We start from the raw sequence: 10,539 nt of genomic DNA, 5'->3' as shown, positions 1-10,539 counted from the left end.
TGGGTGCGGAAGGGCAGGGGCGTCCTGCTCTGGTGCAGTGGGTGCGGAAGGGCAGGGGCAGTGCGGAGGGGAGAGGCCAAGTAAAGACAAGAGTAGGAGCCTGTGAGGATGTAGAAGAATCTGAGGTGGCGTGGGGGCAGGTATCGATGGCTGCAGAAGCAGCTGAGATAAGCTTCTAAGAGGGGCAGCCTCTGGACTTACCCTGGAAGGATGAGTGAGTGTTTCAGGCGTCAGGTGGTAGGAGTGAGAAGGGCACTGGCGCGGGGAGAAGCGCCATGTGGGTAGTGCAGGTGGCCAGAGGGCAGCTTGGGGCTGAGCCTGCAATAAGGCTTTGTGTGCTGTGCTATTCGTTTTTCACTTGGTTTTAGACTCTAAGGGTCTTGCAGTGGTGAGGATAGATTTGGGAGGCGCTATGGAAAGTTCTAGGGGCACAGCCCTTATGTATCCGATGGCTCCCTGCAAGGTCAGTAGATTACGTTTCCAGCGCAACACAGGAGAAAGGCCTTTCTGCTCCCATAAAGAGTGACACTCTTAGAAACCCACAGGGCAATTCTACCCTGCCCTATAGGGTCACTGTGAGTCGGCATCTACTCAATGGCAGTGAGTTTGGTTTGGTTTTTAGTGGTTGTTTTTTTTTTTTCCCAGAGAGCTGAGTGGAGAGTCGCCAAGACAGAGTCCTGTAAGGGGGAGACCAATGAGTTGGCAGAGGTGTGACCCGGGAGGGGTGTAGGTAGGTGCTGTGGGGCCGGAGATCACGACCCACAGTACTGGAGGAGCGGCCGCTGTGGGGGCAGCAGGCTGAGCAGAGCCTGCGAGCAGAGCAGGTTAAAAGTTGCATAGGGGACTGCCCAGGGAACAGTGGCCAGTGTTCAGTGTTCAGTAGACTGCCCAGGGAACAGTGGCCAGTAGACTCATGGAACTAACCCAAGACCAAGGCTAAGGGCTGAGCAGGAGGTAAAGACTGGGCATCTTCCTCCTCAAGGTAGCGCTTAAATCCATGGAAATGACTCTCAGAACAAGCAGCTGACTTGGAATTGGGCCCGGGTTGTTGGCCCCCAAAACATTCAGAGGCCCCCACAGAGAGATGCCCAGCATCCAAAGATGATTGACAAACCAAAGCAGGACGGGCCTGGGTCTGGAGGGCAAGGAGGAGATGGTTGGTACTGTCCTGGTTGCACCAGAGAGCGGGGAGGGAAAGGCTCCCCTTCACAGGGTGAGGAGACACCTCTGACCGTCCGGGACGCGAGCAGACCCATCGAGGCTGGAAAGCTGGTCTGTATTGGAAACGGGAACTTCCCCCAAACTGGGAAGGCAAAAGGAAGACGAGGGGAGGCAGCAGCTTACGTGAAAATGGCCTCTTCCACAGGTGTCCTCCCGCTGGTGTTGACCGTGCCGCCCGCCCGCCCGTGTGAATGCCCGTGGCGCGGGGCAGCCTTCAGAAAGCTTCTGGGCTTGAGAGAGGGAAGCCATCCCTCCAGAGTCCAAACCTAAAGGGTGACACACAAACTCAATCTCAACAACAAGCTAGAAAAGGGAGCGAGAAAAACCAGAGAGGAGAGAGTGCCGTGGCGTTTGGGGAGGGCAGGGCCCTTGATAAGCAGCGTGGCTGGGAAGGGTCGGGAGTGGGTGCCGCAGAGGTTGGAGGTGAGTGTGAGGCTGAGTGACTCCGGAAGTAGACGGAGACACAATGGGCTGAACTGCTCTTGTGTACGTAAGATTCTGAAGTAAAGCGCCTTCCTGGGTTCTGCTCAGCGATCACTGTTGTTTCTTTTCAGAAGGGCGGGGTTTTAAAACTATAGAGTGGTGAAAGGAATCTTTTCATGCCCTTGGTATCTGGGTCATCTTGAAGAGTAACCAAGATTGCGCCAAAATTGTTATTAAAACTCAAAGGCTTCACCAGTCACACCCACCCACCCAGCCCCACACACCCGCTGCCATGACACCGATCCATCGACTGGCCTCTCTAGCCAGGCAGGTGATGAGAGCGTGGTGATGGCCGCACCTGAGGGCAGGGCTTGCCCACTGATGGCTGGTTGCGGTGGGGCTGGGGTGGTGGGGTGTGGGGCATTCTGCCTCAACCCTGGCCTGGTAACACCCAGCTGCTTCTCCCCCTGGGGACCACCCTGCCCAGTGCTGGCCAGCCTGACTGTGTGAGGGGAAGCAGCTCATCCGAGTGTAAGAACTCCCCGTGAGTCAGAGAAGACCTGTCCACAGACTGTGTTCAGGGCAAGGGCCCCCAGCTTTCAACTTGAAGCTGCCATTGACCTCACACCCACAGGCCCTTGCCCTTTTCCATCCTACTCTGATCTTGTGGGGAGTTCAACCAATTGAAAGGGCACCACACCACCGAAGTCCCTCTCATTTCGACTTCCACGGATTTTTCACTCGTCCTGTTCTCCTCCATCCCGGTTCCTGTTTCGAACCCCACATGAGACTGCTGGTTCCTCAAGGGGGGCCAGCGCCTTACTCCTCTTTACCGCTCCCTACGTGCGCCTCCTAACAGACCCGGAGTAAATATGTGGTGGGTCCTTTGGAGACCAAGATGCTGCCCCGGTCGTTGGTCATCTCGGTCATCTTCATTGTGACGGTCCCCGAATCTCTGGAAAGTGAGCTACTGCCCCCCACCCCACCCCCAACACCACCTCTCTCTCTCTCTCTCCTTCTCCCATTCAGGTGGTTTCTACTCAACTCCGCTTTAGGAGGAGAATTTGTAACCTTTCGCACAGTCAAGCCCCCTCTTCTCACCTCACTTGAGTGAGGACAACTTTCAGAGAAGTCCCTGAGGAAGGTCCCTGTAGGACTGAGAAACACTCAAGCCCACCCTGCGCCCCTGAGGGTTTGAGAGCTGACGCTGGACATGTGGAAGGGAACATGCAGGCTTGGTGGATGGAGGGGTGATGCGCCATCAGTAGGAGCTGCCGTTCTTCTTCATGTCCCACTTTATCTTTTCTTAATATTTTTAACTGATGGACCATGTTTCTACACTGTTGTACTCATCAGACCAAAATGCAGTTAATCATTTCTGAATTAAATCATTTGAGAGGATTATAGACAAAGGGGTATGTTTGCAAAGAAAAGTGACTGGCCATTCATTGAGATTAAGAGAAAACCCAGAGGGACACAGTGCAGGAATTGTGCCCAATCTGACCCCACCATACCGGAGAGAAACGTTAAGGACAGGCAATGGAGCAGCAAGGGAAGCAAAGCAATGAGGTCCCCAGAGAATAACAAAAATAGACCTTGGGGCCAGGGCATGGCACCCACCAGAGTCGATCAGAAAGCACTCCAAAAGGTCAACAAACTATAGGTTTTTATTTTTTTGTCATTGGTTTTTTTGTTGTTGTTTTGTTTTCTCTTCTTGTTCTGTCTTATTTTTGTCCTTACTCTTGTCTCTGCATGTCTGTCTAGATAAGATTGGCTGGATAAACAATCCAGAGGAAAAAACAACAGGACCAACAGTTCCAGTGGGACACAGGACAGGGGGTGGTGGGGGAAAGGTAGGGGGGTGTCAATAAACCCAGGGACAAAGGAACAACAAGTGATCTAAAATCAATGGGGAGGAGGGTGTGGGAGGCCTGGCAGGGCTTGATCAAGGGCAATGAAGCCAAGAGGAATTACTGAAACCCAAATGAAGGCTTAGCATGATAGTGGGACAAGATGAAAGTAAAATGAAATAGAGGAAAGAACCAAGAGGCAAAGGACACTTACAGAGGTCTAAATACAGGCATGTACATATGTAAATATATTTATATTTAATGAGAGAAACAGATCAATGTACATATATTTATATGTTAAGTATCAAGGTAGTACATGGACATTGGGCCATGACTCAAGTACTCCCTTAATGCAAGAACACTTTGTTCTAATAACCTGGCATTCCGTGATGCTTACCTTCCCGATACAATCGCTGAAGACAAAATGGGTGCATAAGCAAGTGTGGTGAATAAAGTTGCTGGTGCCCTGCTATCAAGGGATATAGCATCAGGGATCTGAAAGGCTTGAGGATAAACAAGCAGCCATCTAGCTGAGAAGCAACAAAGCCCACAAGGAAGAAGCACACCAGCCTGTGTGATCATGAGGTGTTGATGGGATCAGGTATCAGGCATCAAAGACCCAGAACAAAAAATCTTATCAATGTGATTGAGGGGGAGTGCAGAGTGGGAAAAAAATCATATCAATGTGAATGTGGGTGAGTGTGGAGTAGAGACCCAAAGCCCATCTGTAGACAATTGGACATCCCCTTACAGAGGGGTCACAAGGAAGAGAAGAGCCAGTCAGGGTGCAGTATAACACTGATGAAACATACAACTTTCCTCTAGTTCTTTAATGCTTCCTCCCCTCACTATCATGGCCCAAATTTTCCCTTACAAATCTGGCTAGACCAGAGCATGTACACTGGTACAGATAAGAGCTGGAAACATGGAATCTAGGACAGATAAACCCCTCAGGACTAATAATGAGAGTAGTGATACCAGAAGGGGAAGGGGAAGGTAAGGAGAGAAAGGGTGAACCAATCACAATGACCTACATATAACCCCCTCCCAGGGGGTCAGACAACAGAGAAATGGGTGAAGGGAAGCAGCGGTAGGTATAAGACATGAAAAAAATTATAAATGATCAAGGGTTCATGAGGGACGGAGGGTGGGGGAGGGGGGAAATGAGCTGATACCAAGGACTCAAATAGGAAGGAAATGTTTTGACAATGATGATGGCAACATATGTACAAATGTGCTTGACACAATGGATGGATGGATGGATTGCGATAAGAGCTGTACAAGTCCCCAATAAAATGATTTTTAAAAACACTAAAATTAGTTTCTTTGGAATTCCCTTTATGGAAGTAATCCCAAGTACATATCAATAGATGAATAGATAAACAAAACATGACACCTAGCCTGATTTTAAGAGGTCACACCGACCCTGAGCGCAAGCGTTCTAGCCAAGGACCGATGTGAAAGCTGTGTGTGCAGAGACGCCCTGGACATTCTTGGCGACACTTCTCTTGACCATACGTTCAGTGTGATACTAAAGCTGGTTTCTCTCTCCCGTTGATTCTAGGGAGAAGATTGCCTACTTCACCCGAGCAAAGATCAGCATTCCTTCCCTGCCGGCTGATGATGTATAATTACATCATTTGAGACATTCTGTTTTTCAACCGCTCACTTGTTTTGGGAGCGTGAAAGAGCGATCCTTTGGTTTGGTTTGTAACATAACTGTCAGCTCTTAAAGAGCTTGTATTTTCACATCACATTTTCAACTGATTAATTTGTAAAGTACCTTGAATGTAATTTGTATTACCCCCTCCCTTTCTCTCCGTAAATCAGATAATGCAAGCAGAGTAATCTGGTACACAAACATACAACGTGTGTGCTTTGTCGCTGGGCCGAGGGATCAGATTGGCAGCGGGCGGCACCAGGCTGCCCTGTTGAGCGGCCTGGGCAGGCACCGCTTGTTCGGCAGAGGGGCTTTGGCATTTCCTCTGTCGGGTGAGTCCACTGTGAAGGTGGCGGCAGTGCCATGCGCTCCTTGTGCCCACAGGGCAGCTACGGCCATGCGGAGCTTCCTGACAGAGCGCCACATCCACCGGAACCGTGGATGGTACCACACCTGTCACCTGTCAAGGAACCCTTTGGTTCCTGAAAACGTTGTCCTCTGTGTCCTTTGAGATTTGTCTAAAGAAAACAAACACTTGACAGACCGAACGCAGGAATATAGAAACGCAAAGGAGCATCCTACACTCCTGGGCCCGTGACTCAACGGTGCTTGGCTGCGCTGGAGGTGGGAGCCCAGAGAAGGGAAGCGGTGTCCCTAAAACCCACGCCCGAGCCAGCAGGGGAGCCGTCTGAGCTTGCACATGTGCCCCAGCGTGGGTGTCTGGTGTGTGTCCGAGCGTGGTACCCACGGGACAGACGCTTAGGGGCTCATTTGGTGAAACTGGGAACAAGCAGAAAAGAATCTTGGCGGAGCCAGAATTGCCAAAAATAAAGCAATACTTTATCAAATGGACTTCTAGCGTTTCCTAGAACTTTACTGTGCAGCTCCCATTGGTAGGGGATTCCATCTGTAATTTACGGCCAAGAGTTGGGATGCCCAGAGAATAGTATGACTGGGCTGTTGATTTGGGTCTAAGCCGAACAGTTTATAAAGCAGCCATCCAACCCGCTTCAGACGAACACAGCTAGAGATGAAAACCAAGTGTCCTCTGGTTTCGAATTTCCGCTTCTCCAGGGCAGGGCTTCAAGAAGCTGCGCCTCAGTGTGGCCCGGCCAGGGCTTCCAAAAGTAGCCTTTCTGTGCCGTGACGCACACGCAGTGCTCAGTCTCATGCTGGAAGAAGACGTTTTTTGGTTAACCACCTTACCGTAGCAAATTTTTTAAAAAAACTTCAAAGAAGGAGCTTCTTAAAAGTTTTGTTCCTAAGCTCGAAGAATCCTCACTCGCCAGGTGGTTGTTTTCCAAAAGTGATTATACATTTTTCAGGAAGTTCATTTGTTCAGAATCAAATTCAAATTCAGCAATATCTGAGCCTACCACTTTAATTAATGAAGACCATTGAACCATGCTTTTTTCCCCTGCATAAATTTCCCACCTCCTGTATGCAGATGCCTTGGAAGATATAACTGGATATGACACTATGAAGAGAAACCCACCCGGGGGAACTGACTGAGTATAGTCCCTCAGGGCGGCCCAGGCTACCTGCTTAGACGCCTGAAGTAAAGCAGAGAGAATACCAGTCAGTCAAGGTGAAATGTGAAAGACAGACATTCTGAAGTTTATTTAATGTAGAGGTAAATGAAGGTCAGCTGTCTCAGCTTTTAAGTTTGGCTATGAAAATAGTTATGTGTAGTGCTGTTCGATCTTATTTTCTTCATTTATTTATTTACGGTCTTATTTATGTTCTGTTTAATATATAATTCGGTCTGGCCATTTTTAAGTGTTTTGACATAGAAGAGGCTATCTTGGAAATATTTACAGCTTTATAAATCTTCATCAGACTAGCTGTTCACTTTTTTCCTTTTTAATAAAAAAAATGTTTCAGACAAAGTGTTAAAGAATAAAATCTGTCTCAGGCTGGTAGTTAATAGTTGGGACCAAGGTCTAGGTTTTATTTTGCAAAATGTGCTCATTTCTAGCATGAGGGACGAGCTTATTTTAATATAACCCGTTGTCCATACCTTTAAACATCAGCAATATGTTATGTATTTATAGGCAGCTTTTAACACTCTATCGTTATTTGTACTAACCCCAGTGATTCACAAAACATTTTAATAACTTGATCACAAAACCATATGGATAAATATGAATTTTAATATTATAAATACTGTTTTTAAAGGTAGAATTTATTCTGCACAAGGTGAAAAGAAGGTTATACTTAGTTCTCAGCTTTGCATTACCAGTAGACTATTACAGTTTTGTATATCAGAATCTGAATGTTACAGGTACAAAAAGAATACTCATCAAATGAACACAGTTTAGCTGCAACTCTGTAGCATGTAAATCAAATTTTAATATTTTTTTTGCTATTGCTATATCTATATTGTATTAAATATCAAAAGCTCAGGACTGAACTAAATATTTAATCAGGTTAAATTCTTGAACATGTTTCTGTTATAATTTGTCTTGTTTATAAAAGTATGCAAATACATCATGTAGATTAACTTTGGTTTCTGTACTTTCCATTTGTTTGTGGATGGAAAATTTCAGTGGGTTCCCCCCACACACACAAAAAAGAAACAAAGCTGCATATTACCTAATTCTTTTAGTGTCATTTATTATTCAAATGCTTTCCCTGATCGGCCCACGCACAAGCGTTTTCTCAAACCATATTCGGAATAAATATAAAATCCTTCATGACAGTTCCCCGACCCAGCAGCGGGGAGTGAGCAGTTCTTGCTCAGATGCCATGTTTTGCTGATTTTATAAAAGGAAGACCCTGGCTCGCTGTGCAAATAAAATGCAAAGTTTCCCGAAACTGCACTGTACCCTCACTCAGCCTCAGTGCGCCCAGGGTCACGAGGGGCGCCGGTCCTCACAGCCCTCTGCCAAGACATGGGTCCCAGCCCAGGCCACCCCCAGTGGCCGGTCCCCCACCAGGGCAGGTGCTGGCACTGGCCATCACGCGTTCCAGTCAGAGAAGCAAAGACAGCCCTGTGCCGGCCAATTTCACACACACCTTCAAAAGCACGAGGCTCCCCTCCTCGGCCTCTGTGGTAGTCAACAAGGCCTGAGTGGCTGTGGCAGCCTTTTGGAAAGAAGATCCTGCGGCCCCAGGGTCTCTGGTAGAAGGAGAGGAGATGCATCCCAGGCCTTGCACTTCCCAGGCTTTTAAAGAGCAGGTGATTTGTGTAGTCTAATCTGACGCCATGCACGTTAAATAAATCTAGCGAGACTTGGGCTTCGCGATAATAGGTTATCTCCAACACTTGAAAGAAATAAATGATCAGCAATAACATCCAATTGCCAACACGCATCATCTCCATATGAATAACACCATTAATGCTAAATAAGGACTAATAGAATGTTTTATTTACCAGCCTTGTGTAATCACTGAGCCTATTTTAAAACAGAAAACTCATCTACGGTAATAAGTATGATGACTATTACGTCTCGATTGGCTTTTGGGGCTCGAAGCAGAAGGTAAAAATGGTTTACCAGCCTGCAGAAGAAATTACAGTTGTTTAAAAACCTCATTGCCACAGGTGGGTAGGGGGGGTGCATTTTTACACAATATAAAGCATAGAGAATGGGTGACTGTTAGCTGTAACTCCTACCCAACCCAGGAAAGAGCAGGCCACTTAAATAAGGTACCACTGATAAGCTTCCAGCTTAGATTTTCAGGTTGGTGTTTCTCATCTCCAGTTGCTGACGATGATCTTGCCCCTTGGCCGCTGCATAGTGGCCGGGAGCCAGAGGGGCTTGGGCTGAGCAGGCGGCACAGTTCAGCAGAGACCCTCCGAGTATCAGGAAAAATCCAGCGAACCAGCCAAGAAACAGGGCATCCCCAAACTCCCACCTGGGGACAATCTCAGGCATGCTCTCATCCCAAAACTCCTGCACCGTGATGTAGGCCACCCAGGAGACTGGGACGAGGACGACCAGCCCCGAGGTCCAGAGCAGGGCTCCTCCCAGGATCAGCAGTCGCTTCTTAAGAGCCCGCTGCCTCTCTCCAATTCGCAGGCAGTCCAGGCCAAGCCCAGCGGCCAGCAGGCCCAGCAACCCCAGTCCGTTGGACAGAAACATTAAAATCCTGGAGATCCTGAGTTCGGCCGGCAAGGCCAAGAAAGAGTCAAAGTCCTTGCATTGCATGCCCGCTTCCTCCTGGATGACACAGGTCTGCCAGAGTCCCGTGGTCCAGTTCTCCATCTCATTTAAGTCCAGGTTGAGGTTTTTCCATTGTGGCAGGTAGTTGGTAAGACAGGCTAAAACCCACCCCAGCAGAGACAATGACAGGCCAGTCAATTGTGCCACCGTCCGAAATAAGAAGGCCATCCTAGAAGACAGCGTTAGCCAAACTGGTGCCTGCCCCGCTGCTGCCGGGAAAGAACTGTGACACACAGTTATCACTTGCGGAACTCAGGAATCTTTTCTGTTTATTTTTGTTTCCATTGTGTATATAGGAGGATTTCTGCCAGAGTTGCTATTGTGCTGATTGCATGTTGAATGGGTTTCAAAAAGAGCTCCGGGGAAATCATGCTGCAAACCACGAATGACAAGGTGGGGCCAAGCGTGTGTTTGTGACCTAGGGGCTGAAGTTTGTGGAGAGCTGTTTGTCACCGAAATAAAACGAGGCAGTGGTAATCCTCTTTTCAGTGTTTGGTGTATAAATGGCCTTTGTGTGGTGTGTAACCTTTCTGACAAATCAAAGAATTAAGCCTAGATTCAGAATGTTTAATTGGCTGTTGTGGTTCAACTCCTCCTGCATTGTCTCAACTAATGGCACCTGCCAGATGTCCGCCAGCGTTCTCACATTTCAGTGAGTATGTTGCAGTAACCCTGGGTGTTCTCCCTTTTAAAAATAGGTTCAGGTATTTCTTAGCCAAATAAATCAATCTTATCAGAAATCTCTCTATGACTTTAGCCTATTTTTTAAAAAACCCTAGGCTACATTGACCACGGGACGTGTGAAACAGTATCTGCACAACTGCCACCCTGCGGATCTGCTTGCTCGTGTGCATGACGCTCATGTGCTCCATGGTCCCCTTTGCTCAGCTATGCTTTTGGTGCCAGGGAAACCTAGAGCAAGAGACTACATTAGAACGACCGTCTCGGTTGACCTCTCCAGAGATGGCCCTACGCTTCTCGTTTATAATCGATGAAATGAACGTTTCCATTAGGACAGATGAACCGTCGATATCTGGATAGCAAGAAAAAACAATGTCTAAGTATGAAACTTCTTTTTCTGGTGGGTTTTTTTAAAAATCATTTTATTGGGGGCTCATACAACCCTTATCACAATCCATACATACATCAATTGTATAAAGCACATTTGTACATTCGTTACCCTCATCATTCTCAAAACATTTGCTCTCCACGTAAGCCC

The 10,539-nt window shown here is 47.7% G+C and overlaps 2 protein-coding genes across 3 annotated transcripts in view; one reads left to right on the top strand and one right to left on the bottom strand.

Moving 5' to 3' along the window:
- Positions 1–7,753, top strand: part of WWC2 (WW and C2 domain containing 2) — a 262,995-nt gene extending 255,242 nt beyond the window's left edge. For both annotated transcript variants that reach the window (XM_004696137.2, XM_045286701.1), the window contains one exon: positions 5,059–7,753. In XM_004696137.2, the coding sequence (XP_004696194.1) occupies positions 5,059–5,125 (67 nt within the window). In that variant the 3' untranslated portion in view covers positions 5,126–7,753. The remainder of the gene's footprint in view (positions 1–5,058) is intronic.
- A 644-nt stretch (positions 7,754–8,397) lies between these two features.
- LOC101641662 (claudin-22) lies at positions 8,398–9,498 on the bottom strand. Its single transcript, XM_004696456.2, has one exon. It carries the CDS (start codon positions 9,486–9,488, stop codon positions 8,826–8,828), a length of 663 nt encoding a protein of 220 aa, XP_004696513.1. The 5' UTR covers positions 9,489–9,498; the 3' UTR covers positions 8,398–8,825.
- Between the last annotated feature and the right edge of the window lie 1,041 nt (positions 9,499–10,539).

This window comes from Echinops telfairi, unplaced genomic scaffold, assembly GCF_000313985.2.
Source record: "Echinops telfairi isolate 266 unplaced genomic scaffold, ASM31398v2 ScPeMD7_9;HRSCAF=40, whole genome shotgun sequence".
Lineage (NCBI taxonomy): Eukaryota > Metazoa > Chordata > Mammalia > Afrosoricida > Tenrecidae > Echinops > Echinops telfairi.
Note: the sequence above shows the minus strand (reverse complement) of the source record. Positions and strands in the feature narration are given on the sequence as shown.

Excerpts from the sequence above, each read along its gene's own strand:
- LOC101641662 (XM_004696456.2), bottom strand. The coding sequence starts at position 9,488 with ATGGCCTTCTTATTTCGGACGGTGGCACAATTGACTGGCCTGTCATTG.